At 37.8% G+C, this 21769-nt stretch overlaps 1 protein-coding gene across 2 annotated transcripts; it reads right to left on the bottom strand.

The window, feature by feature from the left end:
- Positions 1-3595: 3595 nt before the first annotated feature.
- Positions 3596-7144, bottom strand: LOC107812732 (uncharacterized). Of its 2 annotated transcripts, XM_075237618.1 has the most exons (6): positions 7051-7079; positions 6894-6916; positions 6385-6562; positions 5770-5868; positions 5165-5316; positions 3596-4291 (listed from the first exon to the last, which is right to left on the bottom strand). In XM_075237618.1, the coding sequence occupies exons 3-6, from the start codon at positions 6556-6558 to the stop codon at positions 3901-3903; spliced, it is 816 nt and encodes a 271-aa protein (XP_075093719.1). In that variant the 5' UTR covers positions 6559-6562; positions 6894-6916; positions 7051-7079; the 3' UTR covers positions 3596-3900. The 2 variants fall into 2 exon arrangements, with proteins under 2 accessions (XP_075093719.1, XP_016493376.1); XM_016637890.2 differs by lacking the exon at positions 6894-6916 and having other exon boundaries at positions 7051-7144.
- Between the last annotated feature and the right edge of the window lie 14625 nt (positions 7145-21769).

Below are 21769 nucleotides of genomic sequence, written 5' to 3'. Positions count from 1 at the left end.
ATCCAAAAATACCATACGAACTTAGTCGAGCCCTCAAACCACATCAAACAATGCTAAAATCATAAATCATCCTCCGATTCAAACTTAAAGAACTTGAAACTTTCAAATTCGACAACCGATGCCGAAACCAATCAAACCACGTCCGATTGACCCCAAACTTTGCACACAAGTCATATTCAACATTATGGACCTACTCCAACTTCCGGAATTAGAATCCGACCCCGTTATAAAAAAGTCCATTACCTGTCAAAATCTCCAAAAATTCGACTTTCGCCATTTCAAGCCTAAATAAGCTACAGACCTCCAAAACACAACCGGACACGCCCCTAAACACAAAATCACCGAACGAAGCTAATAAAATCAACATAATTCCATTCCGGAGTCGTCTTCATACAGTTCCGACTACAGTCCAAATCCTAAGGCTTAAACCTCTATTTAGGGACTAAGTGTCTCAAAACACTCTGAAACCAAAAACAAAACCTCCCGGCAAGTCACCTAAGCAGAAAAAGGTACGGGAAAAATAATAAATAGGGGATCGGGGCTATTACTCTCAAAATGACTGGCCGGATCGTTACACTCCTATGAATGACAAGATGCGTGAAGTGAGATTCAGATGGTTCGGGCACGTGCAGAGAAGAAGCCCCGGTAAGGAGGTGTGAGCGGTTGGGTTTGGCTGGTACAAGAGGAGGTAGATGGTGCCCTAAGAAGTATTGGGGAGGGGTGATCAAGCAGGACATGGTGTGGCTTCAGATTTCTGAGGACATGGTGTGACTTCAGATTTTTGAGGACATGACCCTTGGTAGTAAGGTGTGGAGGTCGAGCATTAGGGTTGTAGGTTAGGAGGAGTTGAGCATTTTTCTACATTATTCCGGGTAAGAGACTAGACTGATAGGGCTTTGTCTTAGATTGTTAGTGGGTAATATTGTGTCCATACTATTCTTTCGTTTTTCATAGTACCGGACCTTACCTACTTATTATTGTTATTGCTTTTTATCTATTTTTTGATTTTTATGTTGCTGTTATTATTTCTGTGATTTCTGTTGATGGTTCTGATTTATTGTCTCTATTCGTCTTCTTGAGCCGAGGGTCTTTCGGAAATAACCTCTCTACTCCCTCGGGGTAGGGGTAAGGTCTGCGTACTCACTAATCTCCCCAAACCCCACTTGTGAGATTACACTGAGTTGTTGTTGTTGCTGTTGTATCGAGGTTCTTTCCTTATAGTGTACAATAAGTAAGAATTTTTCTAGATGTTCTTATAGTAAACTAATCGTTGCGGATGGAAATGGTTAAGCGCATCTAAATGTCGATATACAATAATAACAATAACATACTCAGTTTGATCTCACAAGTGGAGAAAAATGTCGATAAATGTCAATATACAAGGCTTAAATATCCATAAAGACATATTAGTAAGGCGTAAGATATAATTTATTTCTGGAACTTAGATCAATGTTAAGGAAAGAAAATTGAAACTCCTCTTTGAAGTCTATTAGATTAATTAATGTTAAAAATGAATGATAAATGAAAGCTCCATACGACTTACAAACTGGCAAAACATGAGGATTAATTAAAATGTTTAACAAAACTCTTGGTAAGAGGAATATGCTAATTTAGAGGAGGAAAATGGGGACAACGGTGCAAGCATTTCTCTTTCTGAACATAACACAATGAAGTTGTTTCACAACACCATCCTCCTTCTGATGGCACATTGAAACATTTGCCAGGACTAAAAAGTCTCTCATCTTTTATATTTTTAGTCCTTAGATTTATGCTCCTGCTTGCTTCTTCACCTATGTTAAAATATATATTAAAAAAAATGTAAGTCACTATATGAAGGTATATCAATCAATCAATCAACTACATCTAGAGTTCGAACAAATTTCATTATCATGACCAATAAATATTATATTATGCTAGAGTGGTAAGTATTCATCTTTCCTTAACTAGAGATTGCGAGTTCGAGTACTAGGTAGAAAATTAAAGGTTTTTTTTATACTTATATCCAAATAAAATATATATATATATATATATATATATATATATATATATATATATATATATATTTATTTATTTATTTATTTATTTCGGTAATTATTTTGAGAGCGGCTGTACAATGTCATTTTTATTTTTCCAAAATTGAATTTGTTAGAGAGCACTTTACCTCCAAATGTGAAAATTTCCAACGCAAATATGAATTTAGTCGGTCCTAGTTAATGCAGGATTCTATAGTACTTAAATTTTTTTTGTTAATGATATCTTTCAATTATACAATATTTTTACTCTAAAGCTTATTTATAAAACATTAAATCAACTTTTTGACAAACGTCTTGTAAAAAGAATAAACAAGTCATTATAACTAAATAGATTGGAGGCATTAAGTGGTTAATTTTCATTTTATTTTGTAAGTAGAATGGAAATATAAAATGAATAAAGAAAGGATTTTATGAATTATACTTACATTCATGAGCAGGGAAGATGATAAAAAGAAGTAAAATGAAGAAAATCAAGTGCTTTGTAATGGCCGTCATTTGCTGATGCATTTTTGAGTTCTTTTTGAAAAAATATTTTTGGTTGAATATATTTATAGTGGGGTTCAAATCATTTTGCCTTTTGAATTAAAGGTCAAATTTTCTTAAATCTGAATTTTTTTAATTAACCTTACAGATTCACCTAAACATAATCGGATTTTGTTGCACATAGTGACATTTAATTCACAATTTAATTTCTTTCTTATAGTATTGAAATATTTTTAAAATTAACCCACTAAAGAATGACCCCACCTTTCTCCAATTCAGGCAATCATAATCAGATATCATTTGACTAATCTTTTTCCTTTCTCAAATCTTTTTACAACTATTATGTAAAGTAATTGAGTAAAGATTAAGATAGGTGCAGTTCTATTATATTTTTTTAATATCTTAATTTTCTTTTTAATTCGTTTTCTTCCATATCTACTACCTTCTCATATGCCTAGTTCATTGTGTTTTTTCTATATAATGGTATATTTGTACTATTCTTTTTAAGATCAACAACAACAATAATTCTATACATGAGGTCTGGGGAAGATAGTGTGTACGCAGCCTTACCCCTACCCTATAAAGGTAGAGAGACTTTTTAATATATCAGATAAAAAAAGATTTCAAATATAATTTTTTGCGTAATGAATGAGGACGAGGCAATACTTGTGATATTTCAGTACTGCACTTGTTTATGTGATAGTTTTTTAATGTTAAATATTATGGAATATGTTACTATTTGGCTGTATTGGCAATCACATTATGGATTTAAGGTAGGGTTATGTTTCTCAGTTTACTAACAAAACAGGTCAAAAATAGTTAGAAAAAAAAAATCAACCGAAAACCGATCGAGATAGAGGACGGTAAAATATTGGTCGGTAAAGGATACCCACGGATTTTGATCGGTATTCATGCATAATCAATGTGTAATCTATGCATACTCAGTATATAATTCATGCATAAATAGTGTATAATCTATGTATACCGATTTAGAAAAAATAAACAGTAAATCCATCGTTGTTAAACCCGCTAAAGAATGACCCCAACTTACTCAAAATCACATAATCATAATCAGCAAGTATCATTTGACTAATCCTTTATTGATGTTCCTTTTTCTTTCTCAAACCCTTTTACATTCATGTAAAGCAACAGAATTACAATAAGTTTATTGAAACTCTCATTCAAATAAGGGCCTACACTATAGCTTGAAGGGGTCACTAGTACCCTAAAATTTCGACAAAAATTCCATATATACTTGCGAATGTCTCCAAAAATTAGTCAGATATTAGCATAGGCCCCCGTACCAATCTTTATGAGCATTGATAAATTTATACTGAATATCATAGTGCCCCGCGATCGCCGAATCCTGAATCCGCCTCTGCTCTCACTTAGCTCCAACACCAACATTTCCCAACCAAAAAAGCAAAGGAATTTGAGACAAAGCCATGAAAAGCAAAAGGTAATTTCTCTTAGTGGAATGCTTCTCAAAGCGCCTAACTTCTGCAATTAGGATTCTTTTCATGGTTTTTATTAAGAAAATTCCCATGCAAAAGCATTCAAAAAATGTAATTAAATGAAATGCATAATCCCAAATAATCCTAGCAATTAAAATGACTGATGCTGCTACAAAAATGTAGCCACCATAGGAAACCATGTCAAGAAGTGGCACTTCTCCACTTCCTAAAGAGTGTAATGTTGCCTCAAGTAAAAGGATTTGCAAAAGCCAACAAAGTAGTCCTGTTGTGAATTGTACACCTAAAGCTTCTGGACTAAATCTGCAACAAAAACAGAATGAGTTTAAGTTATATGCACCGGTGCGTTTGCTTAGGAGAATATTTGCAAGTCAGACCACTAATATATCGTTTAAGTTTGATGCATTGACGCACATCGTTAAAAATATTTGCACAGTCAAGTACTTGTAAAACAATTCCAGATAAATTTTTAGAATCTTTATACAAATAGCCCGCCGGATTTATTAGTTATTTTTTTAGCCGATATACATAGATTATACGCTAATTAAGAATATCTATGCAGTGATACACAATGTCAAAAATATTTGTACTATCAGATCAAATAGCAGATATTTTTTTATGTATACAACTTAAATTCAGTTATAAAAGACCGATGAGAAGCTTGAAATGCAACAAATGCACATTATTTTGAAGAATTAACCTAAATAATCTCCTATTCAACCGCTTAAACGAAAAATAATCGACGGATGCATAATATATTTATAATTTATGTATAATTTTTATAACCGTATATAATTAGTGTATAATTTATGTATACCGGCTCCAAAAAATATTAAAATTGCATAAATATGGCACTTTTAGGGGTGATCTTTAAATTTTAGCACCCGCTTACTCTATGAACTTCAAGGTCACAAGTTGAAACTGTTGCTCACGGGGTGAGCGAAAGGAAACACTTGTTAACTTGAAGTTCTGCCGATAAAGCAAACAGGGACAAAAATTTAAGACCATCGACTTTGAGGGCTATTGTATACTTCACCCAAAATCCTGCAGGCTATTTGCATAAAGATCTTTTATTCTTAGTTGAAAATCATCTTTATATATGATTGAATTTTTAATTAGAGTATATAAGTTAAATCTATAACATATAAACATGGAATTTCTTTTTAAACAACTTACTTGGTGGTAATGCCCAAGAAGTAGCCAGCAAGAACCAAATAAGTACCAAAAGCCATAATTGGAATGTACAAATCAGGTGCATTAATATCATAAATTGGAGGTTTAAATGAAAATTCTCCTCCAGCCAAATCAGCAGTTCTCATCCAATGTCCCTATATAAAAACATATTTAGGAGAAATAAATTAAATAGACAAATTCAGGAATTTTATAAATACAGTACCTTATGTACCCCAAGCAAGACACTAATATATATATTTCACCCGTCTCAATTTTTGTAATACACTTTCCTTTTTAGTCTGCCGCAAAAAAAATAACTTTCTATTTTTAGAAATAATTTAACTTTAAACTTTTCATTTTATTTTTAATGAGGTAATTTATAGCTATATAATTATCTATAACTTATTGTAAACAACAAGTTTCAAAAGTCTTTCGTTCTTCTTAAATCCTATGACCAGTCAAAGTGTATCACATAAAATAAGGACGGAATTTTGCAAATGGATGTACAAGAATGAGAATGGACTAATCTAAGGATTAAAGTTCTGCTCTGATATTAATTCCAACACAAACAAATTTACTTATAATACTGAAAATGTTCAAGTCTTTACCTTGTGAAGAAATGGGAATAAAATCACCTTCAGTTTATTCTTCACGTATTCTTCATTCACTTGAAAATAGTACTGAGGATTCGAAATGTATCTGCTAATCTGTGAATTGCAAATAAATTAGAAAATGGAAAATACAGTACAATAATTTCATCCAAATTCAACATCCAGACTCTAAAATTTACTATTTAGAAAATATTAACTACACCTATTTTTCTTTTTCTTTTAAAAAATAGTACTCCTTCTGTTTTAATTTATATGGCTTACTTTCTTTATTAGTCTGCTTAAAAAAAAATTACTTTTTATATTTAGTAAGTCGTTAACTCCAACATTTCACATGACTTGTTTAAAACTACAAGATTCAAGGATTTTAGTACATTATAAACATCTTTAGTTTGACAGCTCGGTGCACAAAGTATTTCGCGTTCGCGCAGGGTTCGGGAAAGACCGCATCCCAAGGGGTGCATGTAGACAGTCTACTCTAATGCAAGCATTAGTGGTTGTTTCCACGGTTCGAACTCGTGACTTATAAGTCACACGAAGACAATTTTATCGTTGCTCCAAGTTCTCTTTCCTATACACATCTTTTAGTTTAAAATCAAAAAATTTAAATCTTACATTGCTTTGAACATAGGCAGAACTTGAACCAAAAAATTTCTCCCCATAAACACCAAGCTCACTTTTGATAAGATCAGATCCAGCACCATATAATACATTCCCAAGTGAATCAATTTGCTGAGTACAAGTTGTTGATGTGAAAATCCTTTTGTGATATTCTGATGTTTCATACATTATACTATACAAGAAAAAGAAAACAAAATCTTTAGTCACTTTTAAAATAAAATAACTCTATATTTTTCCTTCCTATTTCTATTCTTTTCTTTTTTATTCTTCTTGTTTTTGGTGCTTTTTCTCAAACCAAGAAGCACGAGTTCAACTAAATTTAGTATGTTTAATACGAAACACTAAAATTTTTAAAAAAAATTAAATTCTGAGTCAATATAAAAAGTAAAAATCTTAAAAGTGATTCTCTAGAAAGATTAATGGTTATGCAGGCATTTTTTCTCAAAATGTATTGTTTTTACCACAAAAGAAAAAAATAATAATTGAGAAAAGCATGTTTTTACAAGGATTTTGTCGAAGTGGTGACCTGCAATTGAGAAATGAGAATACAGATGATTAAAACAAAATATTAATCTGCTTAATTACAACCATATTAATATATAATATATGTGTCAATAATCTTATCAATATTGAAAAGATTGTAAGTGGTAGTCATTATACCTTTAGTTGCTTCTCTTCTATGATTTTGAAGAATTTCAGCTTCTTTGAAGAAATTAAAAGAGGGTATATTGCTTGTGTTCTTTTTATATATTTTTGATGCATTATTATTAGTACTTTTTTTTTTTATTCTTGTTAATTTTGCATGGTATGAGATGGCAAACTTTTAGATGGTCCGCAAACCAATGTCACAAATTTTCTTAAAACTGATGACTGAAATGTCAGTTGTGTTTTAATGAAACTATAGCCACCAACAAGGGGGTATTGGAGGGGGTATTGGAGTGTAAGTACTAGACGTGTATATATCGTCAAATCGTATCAACCCGAAAATTTGAGTAAAATTGAGAAAAAAAATTAATTATATTTAGATTTGATTTGGTTTGGTATTGGAAAAAAAAACCCGAACATAAGTGGTTTGGTTTGGTTTTAACTAAAGAAAGTCAAACCGAAACCAAACCAACTCGACAATATATTATAGAAATTTTAGATATATTTAATATATAAATATACTTATTGTGATGTAATTTATAAATATTTCTTAAACTTTTTCATAATTTTATCTTTTAAGGTATTATTTCAAGGTTGGACTTAGAACTTTTGAATGTTCCAATAAGTTTTATAGCCATTAATATTTGTAACTCAAATAATACTAACAAAAGCCCAAATCAAAATCAAATCAATACTAATGCTGACAAAAGACATTCAATTTAATATTAGGAATGGCAATGTATTGAATATCTATTTTCTGTTTTGCAATGTTTTAAATAAAAATGCATAACCTATTTTTAATTTTTTTTAGCGTTTAGTCATGTAATTAATACTCCCTTATTAGTCTACTTATTTTAGCATGACTTAAGTACTTTTAGATTATGTTTATTTTTATTATGGCTTTTTAATTAGCAATATTTATATTACGTGATTTTATTATCTTTATTGTTGAATATTTTAGGATATTGCCATGACACTTCTCATATTTTATATTATTTTCTTGAAAAATACCTTATATAGTTGTATCTCACTATGATTAAAGAAATATTTGGAGCACAAGTTATATGTTTTGTACTATGAAGATTTTACCGGAGAAAAAACCGAAAAAACCCGAAAACCCGAGATTAAAAAATCCGAGTTTATTGGATTGGTTTGGTCCTTAGATTTAATAACCCGGCACAATTAGTTTGGTTTGGTAATTGCAAAATCTGAACCAACCTGACCTATGTACACCCCTAATAAGTACTACTTCATTCTTAATCAGAAATTTTATTTTTGAGTCTATGATGAAGTCGCATTTGTTCGAGAATACTGTACTCGCAAATGTAGGATTTTCGGCGCAAATCTAAATTTAGTCGGGCCCGATGTAGGTATCAGATACGGTATCAAAACAACAACAACAACAACAACAAACCCAGTGTAATCTCACAAGTGGAGTGTGGAGATGATAATGTGTACGCAACCTTACATCTACCTTACAAAGGCAGAGAGATTATTTTTTATAGACCCTCGTGTCACGACCCAAAATTCAACTAGCCGTGATGGCACCTAACCTCACCCGCTAGGTAATCCCAATAATAATAATCCGATTCAATTAATATTTAACTGACTCTAATTCACTCCCCAAGTACTGGTAGTACAAATCATGAGCTTCTAAAATTAAAAATTTCAAAGCTGGTATGAAATAAATACATCATCTGTTCGAAATGTACATAAACAGATTTTTATAAATCTAAGGCTACCATGAACAAGAGACAGCTACAACCAGAACGTAGGTACGTCTTCAAATCCAGCTCCAGTCAATCACAACAACATCATCATCCAATATCTGCACGTAAGGTGCAGAAGTGTAGTATGAGTACAACCGACCCCATGTACTCAATAAGTAACAAACCTAAGCTTAGGTTGAAAGTAGTGATGAGCTTGTACCAAGGTCGGGTCCACCACCAATAACCAACAACAGTTCATAACAACATAAAGCAAGTAACAAAGAAGTAACTCAGAGATAAAATGCTCAGCTTGATCATGATTTCTGAAAACAATTCTGCCTTTCCAGTGTGTTAGTGAAAATCCAAATTGTTTACCAAAAATATAAGTAAGTTTGAAAACAATAATTTTTTCCAAAAAATCCTTTCAACAATAAATAAGATGTCTCATTTTCTTTCAAGATAACCAGTGAAAAATGTATCGCTATACCCATATGCCAAATTGTGTAAGAAGTCATGAATGACGTGATACCGTACAACATGAGGAAAATGTATCTCTATGCCTGTATGTCTGATTACGCCCAACTATGCCTTGTAAAAAGGACTAAGCGGTCGCTGCAAATATAATCCGGTTCAAGTCCGGAGTCGAATCCCACAAGGAACTAACCTATTTACTACAACGTTTAACAATGCTAATGATAAGCTCAAACAATTTTCGGATGCAAGATTTTTAATAGAGCATAAGTGGAATTTATTTATCTAATGAAAAATGATAACAAAATTAGCAATAATCAAGAATAAGGTTGAATTCAAAGATTAAATGGATCTAGGGTTATTGATTTCCCCAATTGCTGGACTAATTTCTGACACGTTAGCTATAATCTCGCCGTAATACTCTATGAGGATTATGAGTTCCGGACTACCGTAATTATCTATCGATCAATTATGATAATTTATTAGAAGTATTCTCTCGAACTACTCTAGTTAATAATTTATGCAACTCAGAATTATCTCACCAAAGTTTCGTTATATCTAACCATACTTTTAAACTCAAGTAATTAATCTCTTAACTTACCCGAAAGTGATATTATTCAACAACAATCTAACTAAGTGTTCTTTCTCAAGCAACACAAGGTAACTAGACACGATTAATCAAGGGCCCTTTCAATTAATCAAAACACAACATATAGTTAAACAATCATAGAATAAAAACGGCTCAATTATATCTAAACATAGTCAAAACTTCATCCAACATTTGGTTCCATCAACCCTACATGATGGGTTTAGCTACTCATACTAATGGACAAAAATTCAATATAACAATTCGTAATCAACAATGGAAGTAAGAAGAAGAAGATGAAAACTCTTAGGAAATTCTCCGTCTTCTCTCTCTTGTTCTTGCCTCCAAAATCTCCTAAAAATAGCTCTTCCTCTCTTCTGGGCAAATTAGGCTTCATATAGGTTTAGGTTAGTCGCCTTAGAAATTACATAATTGCCCCCTGAGTTGTTGGCCTCCATCCGTGACCTCGGATTCGACCGCGGATTTCAGCCAGTGTTCTGCCTCCAGTGCGCGGTCTAATTCGCGGTCAACTCCGCGGCCGCGCACCTGGAGGGGACCTCCCCGCTTGTTTTTCTCGCTCCTTTTCGACCGGGCTAAACTTCGATTGGCCTTCCACATTCCATATTGACTCCAAAACACTCTTTCGCTTCCTCCTAGCTCGGAGTGGCTCCTGCAAAGCATAAAATTCTTAATTAGAGTATTTTGTTATCTTTTTGTATTCAAATATCAATAAAATGCGGCTAAATTAGAGTATAAATAGTGTCTAAATTGCATAAATATAGCCTACTATCAACACCCCATACTTAAACCATTGCTCATCCCCGAGCAATCAAACAGAGGCCTAACTTCACTGAGCGACTTCCCTAACTCGTCACACCAAGAATATTTCACATAGTTTGAGTATATATTAGTATAACATCTACACCTCAAGAGTAGACTCCCGCGAGCCACGCGATATTCCTAACCGAATTACTTACTCTAGTCAGAGGTCCATACTTACCTCTCCTTCGTGAATCAAGTGCCTACTCACTACAAAAGAGACTCATTCCACAATCAATAAAATTCACGCACACTGAGGAACTTCAAAATAAACAAAATTCACTCACCCTCAGAAATAATATTCTTGTGCCACAGAAAATGCTCCATAGGCTTGCCCGTAGTGTACTACTCTACTAATTGAGCTTGTTCAGTCTAGGATCAAGTAGGACTTTATTCGGCTGTAATGTAGGCTGCAGGTCAGGTAGGATATATTTGGATATAATAGTGACTATACCTCCCCAAGTACTTTAATACATATATTTTATAATCAAGCCCACACTTAAGTTAAACCAATATTTCCACCTTCAACACCACGTAAATTACCCCACACTTCTTTGAGCACAATCACCTTAAAAGACACCACAGAATATTACTAATCAACATGATATACTATTAACACATGATACATTTTTTTAATAAGGTGCTCCTTTCTCCTAATTTTCATAGTTTCACTCAAAAGCCCCACCAACTACCCCACACTTTATCCTTTATAGATTCATAGTAATTCAAGTGCTTACGAAAGGCAAAGGGTTCAAAAAGATGGTCAATTCAAATAAGGGATAAGGCTTGTAATGTGGTTGCCAAGGAAACAGGATTACTGTAACGATCCGACCGGTCATTTTGAGTATTATAATCCCGTTCTCCCATTTACTGCTCAATTTATGCTTTATAGTTATTTATGACTTACCGGGTTAGTGGATTCGGGTCCGAAAGGAATTCGAAGTGAAATGAGACACTTAGTCTTATAATTAAAAATTTAAGTTAGAAAAGTGGACTGGATATGGACCTATGTGTAAACGATCTCGGATTTAAATTTTGATGATTCCAATAGCTCCGTATGCTGATTTTGGGCTTAGGAGCATGTCCGAAATATTATTTGGAGGTCCGTAGTGGAATTAGGCTTGAAATGCCGAAAGTTGAATTTTTGGGAAGTTTGACCGGGGGTTGACTTTTTGATAACGAGTAGAAATCCGATTCTGAAAATTTGAGTATCTCCGTTATGTCATTTATGACTTGTGCGAAAAATTTGAGGTAAATCGGACGTGATTTGGTAGGTTCTGGAGTAGTTTGTAGAAATTAGAAATTTCAAAGTTCATTAGGCTTGAATTAGGGTGTAATTCATGGTTTTAGCATTGTTTGAGGTGATTTGAGGGTTCGACTAAGTCCGTATGATATTTTAGGACTTGTTGGTATATTTGATTGAGGTCTCGAGGAGCTCGGGTAAGTTTTGGATGGTTAACAGATCATTTTTGGCCTTGGTGAGATTGCTGATATCTGCTGCTGCATTTTTCTGATTTTCTCTTTCGTGTTCGCGAGTGGGCCCTCGCGTTCGCGAAGAGTGTTTTCTGAGTGTGAGGTTTTTTTCTTTGCGTCCGCGTAGGGGAGGACACAAATGCGAAGGTATGGTCTGTGTGTGCATCGCGAACGCGTGGAAGGTGTCGCGAGGTGGCGTTCACGAAGCCGTGGTCGCGTCGCGAAGGGTAAGATTTGCAAAGCTTCGCATTCGCGAAGCCACGGTCACGTTCGCGAAGCCATGGTTGCGTTCGCGAAGGGTTAAATTTATGGGCAGTCGAGTTGTGCTTCGCGAACACGAGGGATCTGTCGCGTTCACGAAGAAGAGAGGTCTGGACAAAGAGTTTAAGTTCTGAAATCAGTTTTTGACGGATTTGAGCCCGGGAAGAGGCGATTTTCGGGAGTTTTTCAAGGAAAACAACGGCGTAAGTGTTCTTAACTCAATATTGGTTAAATTACCCGAATCCATGGTTGTTTTTATCATTTAATTGGCGAATTAAGTTGGAAAAGTTTGAAAACCCTCTTAGTTTAAATTGAAGATTTGAGGGTCGAGTTGGGGTAGGATTTTGATAAAATTGGTATGGTTAGACTCGTGGTTGAATGGGCTTTCAGATTTTGTAACTTTTATCGAGTTCCAAGACGTTGGTCCCACAGGCAATTTTTGAGCTAAAATTTGGATTTTTATGGTAAATTAGCATTTTCTTATGAAGTTAATTCCAATAAATTTTATTGACTGAAACAAATTATTTGTGACTAGATTCGAGGTATTCAGAGGCCGATTTGCGAGGCAAAAGCATAGCAGAGTAAAGAATTTCACGCTCTGAGGTAAGTAACAATTTTAAATCTGGTCCTGAGGGTATTAAACCCCGGATTTTGGTATCATGTGATTATTTTGGAGGTGACGCACATGCTAGGTGACGGGCGTGTGGGCGTGTACCGAGAAGATTGTGAGTTGGTCCGTCCTGGAAAACTGTAAAGTTGAATAATTTGTTGTTAGTTATATGCTCTCCATGTGTTGATAAAAATTTGACTGTAAATCATGTTAGAAATAATGCTTAGGCTATGTGATAGTACTGTTGGGACCCACTGAGGTCGCGTACTTGTTGAATTGCCTGCTAAATGCTATATGTACCGAGACTCAGTTTTTACTTGCACATTTTATCTCAGTCTCTTTTATTATTATTGATATATCATATCATTGTTGTTTGGGCTGATTTCATGATTAATGAGAGCCCGAGAGACTGGAGAGATTTATGACTGTGAGAGGCCGATGGCCTGATTGTGAGATATTGATATCATAGCACGTGAGTTGTCCGTGCTGCATGTGAGTTGGCTGTGCAGATCCTTATATTATACTATAGCACGTGAGTTGGCCATGCAACATGTGAGTTAGCCGTGCAGATCCTTATATTATACTATACCTTGTGAGTTGGTCGTGCTGATCCAGATATTTATATTATGGCACGTGAGTTGTCCGTTCAGATTATAGCGCTTGGGCTGTAGGAGCCCCTCATGAGTATGTACACCGCCAGTGAACGCGGGTACCGATTGAGAGTGAGTGATGAGGGCTGGGAGCCCAGGGAGTGATGAGGGCTGGGAGCCTAGTGAGTGATTGTTGTCCTAAGAGGTTGTACTTGATTTCCATTTGTTGTTGCACTTAGTTGCTATCTGTCATTGTTGTGAAATCTATGAAAGATTGTTGACATACTGATTACATGAACAAGAACTGTATAAAAATTGATTTGACATTAAACTGCCAGATTTGATAGCATGTCAATTCTTTGCTGGAATTAATGAAAATGAACCATAACTGTGTAGCTCGTTACTATCTTTAGTTCCTTATTTATTATTATTACTTGCTGAGTTGGTTGTACTCATACTACACCCTGCACTTTGTGTGCAGATCCAGGTGTTCCCGGGCATAGCGGGTGTTGATACTTGCGGGCAGTTGATTTTCAGGAGATTTTGAGGCAGCTGCCGTATTCCGTAGACCTTGTCTCTCCTTCTCTATCTCTTTGTTTATTGTATTTGGTCTCAAACTATTATAGACTATATTTTTCAGACTTGTATTCATATTAGATGCTCATGTACTCAGTGACACCAGGTTTTGGGGAGTGTTTGTATTGTATTTAAATTTTATATTTTCAACCTTAAAGAGAAGTTTTGGTTTATTGAGATTTGCGGCTTGCCTAGTATCGAGATAGGCTCCATCACGATAGGTTGGGATTTTGGGTCGTGACAAGTTGGTATCAAAGTCTAGGTTACGTAGGTCTCACGAGTCATGAGCAGGTTTAGTAGAGTCTTGCGGATCGGTACGGAGACGTCTGTACTTATCTTCGAGAGGCTGCAGAACCCTTAGGAAAATTTCATTTTCTTGTATTCTGTCGTGCGAATTTGTTGATTCTGGAAACTAAATTTCTGCTATTCTATTCTCTCACAGATGGTGAGGACACGTACTACCGGATCGGACAGTCAGCCACCGTGCCACCAGTTAGGGCCGCGAGAGGCTGAGGCCGAGGTAGAGGTCGAGGTGTAGCTCGTACCACAGTTGGAATAGCACCTGTAGTACCACCAATTGTTCCAGCTCAGGAGCAGATTCCAGATATAGTTGAGCCGATAGGATCAGCTCAGGCACCAGTTATGCCCATTGAGATTACAGGCATTCAGAAGACTTTGGCCCAGATATTGGCAGCCTACACTGGTCTTGCTCAGGTGGTTTAGGCTCAAGCCGCACTTGCCACTTCTTAGGCTAGGGGAGGTACTCATACCCCCGTTGCCTGTACTCCAGACTAGGTAGTACAGGGACTTCAGATACCGGGGGCACTACCAACCCAGCCGGTTGCAGCTGCTTAGGCCCCGGTAGTTCTTGTTATGGCAGATGATGAGCAGAGGAGACTTGAGAGATTTGAGAGGTTTCGACCTCCACCATTTAGCGGTACTGAGTCAAAGGATGCTAAGGATTTTCTGGATAGGTGTCAACGGATACTTCAGACAGCGGGTATTCTGGAGACCAGTGGGGTCTCATTCACTACTTTTTAGTTTTTTAGGTATGCATTCAGATGATAGGAGACTTACGAGAGACGTAGGCCTGTTGGCACAGCACCCCTTACTTCGCATCAGTTCTCCATGGTCTTTTTGGAGAAGTTCGTACCTCAGTCCCGCAGAGAAGAGCTGTGCAGACAGTTTGAGCAGCTTCGCCAGGGTGATATATCCGTGACGCGGTACGAGATGAGATTTTCTGAGCTCGTCACGTAGTCTGGTTGGTTCCCACTGATAGAGAGAGGATTAGGAGGTTCATTGATGGCCTCACATATCAGTTGCGGTTACGTATGACTAGGGAGAGAGTATCTGGTGCTACTTTTGATGAGTTAGTAGACATTGCTCGGTAAATAGAGATGGTTCGTAGCCAGGAACGTGGAGAGAGAGAGAGAGAGAGAGAGAGAGAGAGAGAGAGAGGCTAAGAGGCCTCATGGTTCGGGTGATTACATCGGTATTCCTTCAGGGGGCCTATTTCACTATGGTAGGGGTCGTTCTTACAGACACGCTCAGACGGGTCATCCAACTCATCGTGGTGCATCATCTAGCCATGGTTCTTACAGTGCTCACTCAGGCCAGTCTTCATTCAGTGCACTACCAGCGCAGAGTTCTCATCATGCCTCGTCCGCACAGGCTTCTGCAGGTCATTCCTCGGGTTATCAGGAGCAGCAGTTCCGTCAGAGGAGGGGTTGTTTCGAGTGCGGAGAATTTGGTCATTTCAAGAGAGAGTGTCCTAGACTGTTGAGTGGGGTTTCACAGCAGAGTTCTTGACCAACGGCACCAGCACTAGTAGTTACACCACCCGCCCTGCCATCTCAAGGTAGGGTCCAGGCAGCTAGGGGTCGCCCAAGAGGGGGAGGCCGATCAGGAGCGAGCATGCTAGATTCTATGCTTTTCCTGCCAGGCCAGATGCTGTTGCCTCAGACGTAGTGATCACATGTATTGTTTCAGTGTGCCACAGGGAGGCTTCTATATTATTTGACCCTGGTTCCACTTATTTATATGTATCATCATATTTTGCTCATTATCTGGATATGCCCCGTGAGTCCTTAGTTTCACCTATTTGTGTATCTACATCGGTGGGTGATATTATTACTATGGATCGTGTGTATCGGTCGTGTGTGGTAACTATTGGGGAACTGGAGACTAGAGTTGATCTCTTATTACTCGGTATGGTTGATTTTGATGTAATCCTGGGTATGGATTGGTTGTCTCCATGTCATGCTATTCTTGACTGTCACGCAAAAATTGTGACGTTGACAATGCCGAGGTTGCCAAAAGTTGAATGGAGGGTTTCTCTAGATCTTGTTCCTAGCAGGGTAATTTCTTATTTGAAGGCCCAACTATGGTTGGAAAGGGATACTTGCCATATTTGGCCTTTGTGAGAGCATGTTGATGCAGATGCTCCTATTATTGATTCAGTACCGGTCGTATGAGACTTTCCGGATGTATTTCCTGCAGATCTGCTGGGTATGCCACCCGACGGGGATATTGATTTCGGTATTGACTTGGTGCAGGGAACTCAGCCCATTTCTATTCCTGCGTATCGTATGGCACTAGCTGAGTTAAAAGAATTAAAAGAGCAACTTCGGGAACTCCTTGAAAAGGGGTTTATTAGGCCTAGTGTGTCACCTTGGGGTGCACCGGTTCTATTTGTGAAAAAGAAAGATGGTACTATACGGATGTGCATTGATTATAGGCAGTTGAACAAAGTTATAATCAAGAATAAATATCCATTACCGTGTATTGATGATTTATTTGACCAGCTTCAGGGAGCGAGGGTGTTCTCCAAAATTGATTTGAGGTCTGGGTATCACCAATTAAAAATTTGGGATTCGGATATTCTAAAGACGACATTCAGGACTCGTTATGGCCACTATGAATTTCTTGTGATGTCTTTTGGGATAACTAATGCCCCAACAACAATTATGCATTTGATTAATAGTGTATTTCAGCAATATCTTGATGTATTTGTCGTGGTATTCATTAATGATATTCTGGTGTACTCACGTAACCAGAAGGAGCATGCACATCACCTGGGTATTGTATTACAAAGGCTGAGAGAGGAGAAACTTTATGCCAAATTCTCTAAGTGTGAGTTCTAGCTTAATTCAGTGGCATTCTTGGGACATTTAGTGTTCAGTGAAGGTATTAAGGTGGATTCGAAGAAAATAAAGGTAGTTCAGAACTGGCCCAGACCATCCTCAGTTACCGAGATTCAATGTTTTCTCGGCTTGGCCGGTTATTATCGTCGTTTCGTGGAGGGTTTCTCGTCTATTGCATTGCCTATGACTAAATTGACCCAGAAAGGTGCTCCGTTCAGGTGGTCGGATGAATGTGAAGAGAGCTTTTAGAAGCTCAAGACAACTTTGAGTATAGCTCCAGTATTGGTGTTGCCTACAGGTTCAGAGTCTTATATTATGTATTGTGATGCATCGCGTATTGGTCTCGGCACAGTGCTGATGCAAGACGGTAGGGTGATTGTCTATGCGTCCAGACAGCTAAAGGTACATGAGAAGAATTATCCAGTCTACGATCTTGAGTTAGCAGCTATTTTTCATGCCTTGAAAATTTTGCGGCATTACTTGTATGGTGTCCGGTGTGAGGTGTATACCGATCATCAGAGTCTACAACATTTGTTTAAACAGAAGGATCTTAACTTGCGGCAGCGAAGGTGGTTGGAATGACTTAGGGATTATGATATCACTATTCTCTATCATCCCGGAAAGGCCAATGTAGTGGCCGATGCCTTAAGTCATAAGGGAGAGAGTTTGGACAGCTTAGCATACATACTGGTAAAAGAGAGGCCTTTAGCCTTGGAGGTTCAGGCCTTGGCTAATCAGTTTGTTAGATTGGATGTTTCCGAGCCGAATCGAGTTTTGGCCTGTGTGGTTTCTCGGTCTTCTTTATATGATCGCATCAGAGAGTGCTAGTATGATGATCCACATCTACTTGTCCTTAAGGACACGATTCAATACGGTGATGCCAAGGAAGTCACTATTGGATATGACGGTGTATTACAGATGCAGGGAGGCTATGTGTACCTAATGTAGATGGTTTACGTGAGCTGATTCTCCAGGAAGCTCACAGTTCATGGTACTCTATTCATCCAGGCGCTGCGAAGATGTATTAGGATTTGAGACAGCACTATTGGTGGAGGCGGATAAAGAAAGATATAGTTGGGTTTGTATCTCGGTGTTTAAATTGTCAACAGGTAAAGTACGAGCACCAGAGACTGGGCGGATTGCTACAGAGACTTGAAATTTCGGAGTGGAAGTGGGAGCGTATTACCATGGACTTCGTAGTTGGACTCCTACGGACTTTGAGAAAGTTTGATGCTGTTTGGGTGATAGTAGATCGGTTGACCAAATCTGTGCATTTTATTCCAGTCGGTACTAATTATTCTTCGAAGCGGTTGGCTGGGATTTATATTCGCGAGATTGTTCGCCTACACGGTGTGCCGGTGTCCATTATTTCTGATTGGGGTACACAGTTTACCTCACAGGTTTGGAAGGCAGTGCAACGAGAATTGGGCACACAGGTTTAGTTGAGTACAACATTTCACCCTCAGACGGACGGACAGTCCGAGCGCACTATTCAGATATTGGAGGATATGCTACGTGCTTGTGTCATTGATTTTGGGGGTTCTTGGGAACGATTTCTGCCACTCGCAGAGTTTGCTTACAATAATAGCTACCAGTCAAGCATTCAGATGGCTCTGTATGAAGCTTTATATGGGAGACGGTGTCGGTCTCCGGTGGGTTGGTTTGAGCCTGGTGAGGTTAGACTATTGGGTACTGACTTGGTTCAGGATGCTTTAGAGAAGGTCAAAGTAATTCAGGAATGACTTCGTACGGCACAGTCTAGACAAAAGAGTTATGCCGACAGGAAGGTTCGTAATGTTGTTCACATGGTTGGGGAGAATGTTCTACGCAAGATTTCACCCATGAAGGGTGTGTTGAGGTTCGGGAAAAAGGGCAAGTTGAGCCCTCGGTATATTGGGCCTTTTGAGATACTTAAGAAAATTGGGGAGATGGCTTATGAACTTGCTTTGCCACCTAGTCTATCAGGTGTTCATCCAGTGTTCCATGTATCCATGCTCCGAAAGTATGTCGGGGATCCGTCTCACATTCTGGATTTCAGTACAGTACAGTTGGACGGTAATTTGACTTATGATGTGGAGCCAGTGGCTATTTTAGACTGGCAGGTTCAAAAGCTGAGGTCAAAGAATTTAGCATTAGTGAAGGTGCAGTAGAGAGGCCAGCCAGTCGGAGAAGCTACTTGGGAGATTGAGCAGGATATGCGGAGCAAATATCCACACTTATTTGAGACCCCAGGTATTGTTCTAAACCCGTTCGAGGATGAATGTTTGTTTAAGAGAGTATTACTATAATGACCCGACCGGTCGTTTTGAGTATTATAACCCCGTTCCCCCATTTACTACTCAATTTATGCTTTATAGTTGTTTTATGACTTACCAAGTTAGTGGATTCGGGTCCGGAAGGAATTTGGAGTGAAATGAGACACTTAGTCTTATAATTGAAAATTTAAGTTAGAAAAGTGGACCGGATATGGATCTATGTGTAAACGACCTCAGATTTGAATTTTGATGATTTCAATAGCTCCGTATGGTGATTTTGGGCTTAGGACAGTGTCCGAAATATTATTTGGAGGTCCGTAGTGGAATTAGGCTTGCAATGCCGAAAGTTAAATTTTTGGGAAGTTTGACCGGGGGTTGACTTTTTGATAACGGGGTCAAAATCTGGTTCTGAAAATTTGAGTACCTCTGTTATGTCATATATGACTTGTGCGCAAAATTTGAAGTAAATCGGACGTGATTTGGTAGGTTCCGGAGTCGTTTGTAGAAATTAGAAATTTCAAAGTTCATTAGGCTTGAATTAGGGTGTAATTCATGGTTTTAGCATTGTTTGAGGTGATTTGAGGGTTCGACTATGTCCGTATGATATTTTAGGACTTGTTGGTATATTTGGTTGAGGTCTTGAGGGGCTCGGGTAAGTTTTGGATGGTTAACGGATCATTTTTGGCTTTGATGAGATTGCTAATATCTGCTACTGCATTTTTCTAATTTTCTCTTTCGTGTTCGCGAGTGGGACCTCACGTTCGCGAAGAGTGTTTTCTGAGTGTGAGGTTTTGTACTTTGTGTCTGCGAAGTGGAGGACGCGAACGCGAAGGTATGGTCTATGTGTGCATTGCGAACGCGTGGAAGGTGTCACGTTCGCGAAGAGGAGTGAGGCTATTGGGGACCCCCAGGTCCTTGTTCTACGCGTTTGCGAGGTGGCGGTCACGTTCGTGAAGGTCTGAGCTAGTAAAGCTTCGGGTTCGCGTTCGCGAAGGGTAAGATTTGCAAAGCTTCGCATTCGCGAAGCCACGGTCGCGTTCGCGAAGGGTTAAATTTGTGGGCAGTCGAGTTGTGCTTCGCGAACGCGAGGGACCTCTCGCGTTCGCGATCTGGACACAGAGTTTAAGTTCTGAAAATGGGACGAACATTTTTTGACGGATTTGAGCTCGGGAAGAGGCGATTTTTGGGAGTTTTTCAAGGAAAACAACGGGGTAAGTGTTCTTAACTCAATATTGGTTAAATTACCCGAATCCATGGATGTTTTTATCATTTAATTGGCGAATTAAGTTGGAAAAGTTTGAAAACCCTCTTAGTTTAAATTGAAGATTTGAGGGTTTAGTTGGGGTCGGATTTTGATAAAATTGGTATGGTTAGACTCGTGGTTGAATGGGCTTTCGGATTTTGTAACTTTTGTCGAGTTCCGAGGCGTGGGCTTCACAGGCGATTTTTGAGCTAAAATTCGGATTTTTATGGAAAATTAGCATTTTCTTATGAAGTTAATTCCAATAAATTTTATTGACTGAAACGAATTATTTGTGACTAGATACGAGACATTCGGAGGCTAATTTGCGAAGCAAAGGCATAGCAGAGTAAAGAATTTCACGCTCTGAGGCAAGTAACCGTTTTAAATCTGGTCCTGAGGGTAATAAACCCTGGATTTCGGTATCATGTGATTATTTTGGAGGTGACGCACATGCTAGGTGACAGGCGTGAGGGCGTGCACCGAGAGGATTGTGACTTGGTCCGTCCTGAGAAACTGTAAAGTTGAATAATTTGTTGTTAGTTATATGCTCTCCATATGTTGATAAAAAATTGACTGTAAATCATGTTAGAAATGATACTTAGGCCATGTGATAGTACTGTTGGGACCCACTGAGGTCGCGTACTTATTGAATTGCCCGCTAAATGCTATATGTACCGAGACTCAGTTTTTACTTGCACATTTTATCTCAGTCTCTTTTATTATTATTGATACATCATATCATTGTTGTTTGGGCTGATTTCATGATTAATGAGAGCCCGAGAGACTGAAGAGATTTATGACTGAGAGAGGCCGAGGGCCTGATTGTGAGATATTGATATCATAGCACATGAGTTGTCCGTGCAGCACGTGAGTTGGCCGTGCAGATCCTTATATTATACTATAGCACGTGTGTTGGCCGTGCAGATGATCCAGATATTTATATTATGGCACGTGAGTTATCCGTGCAGATTATAGCGCTTGGGCTGTAGGAGCCCATC

The sequence above is a fragment of the Nicotiana tabacum genome, chromosome 18 (genome assembly GCF_000715075.1).
Source record: "Nicotiana tabacum cultivar K326 chromosome 18, ASM71507v2, whole genome shotgun sequence".
NCBI classification, from domain to species: Eukaryota; Viridiplantae; Streptophyta; class Magnoliopsida; order Solanales; family Solanaceae; genus Nicotiana; species Nicotiana tabacum.
Note: the sequence above shows the minus strand (reverse complement) of the source record. Positions and strands in the feature narration are given on the sequence as shown.

Bases quoted from the DNA above. Each gene is read 5' to 3' on its own strand.
- LOC107812732 (XM_016637890.2), bottom strand. From the start codon at position 6,558: ATGTATGAAACATCAGAATATCACAAAAGGATTTTCACATCAACAACT. The intron at 5,869-6,384 runs GTAAGATTTAAA...TGCAATTCACAG, and splicing joins CTGCCTATGTTCAAAGCAAT to ATTAGCAGATACATTTCGAA. The intron at 5,317-5,769 runs GTAAAGACTTGA...GTTTTTATATAG, and splicing joins TATTCCCATTTCTTCACAAG to GGACATTGGATGAGAACTGC.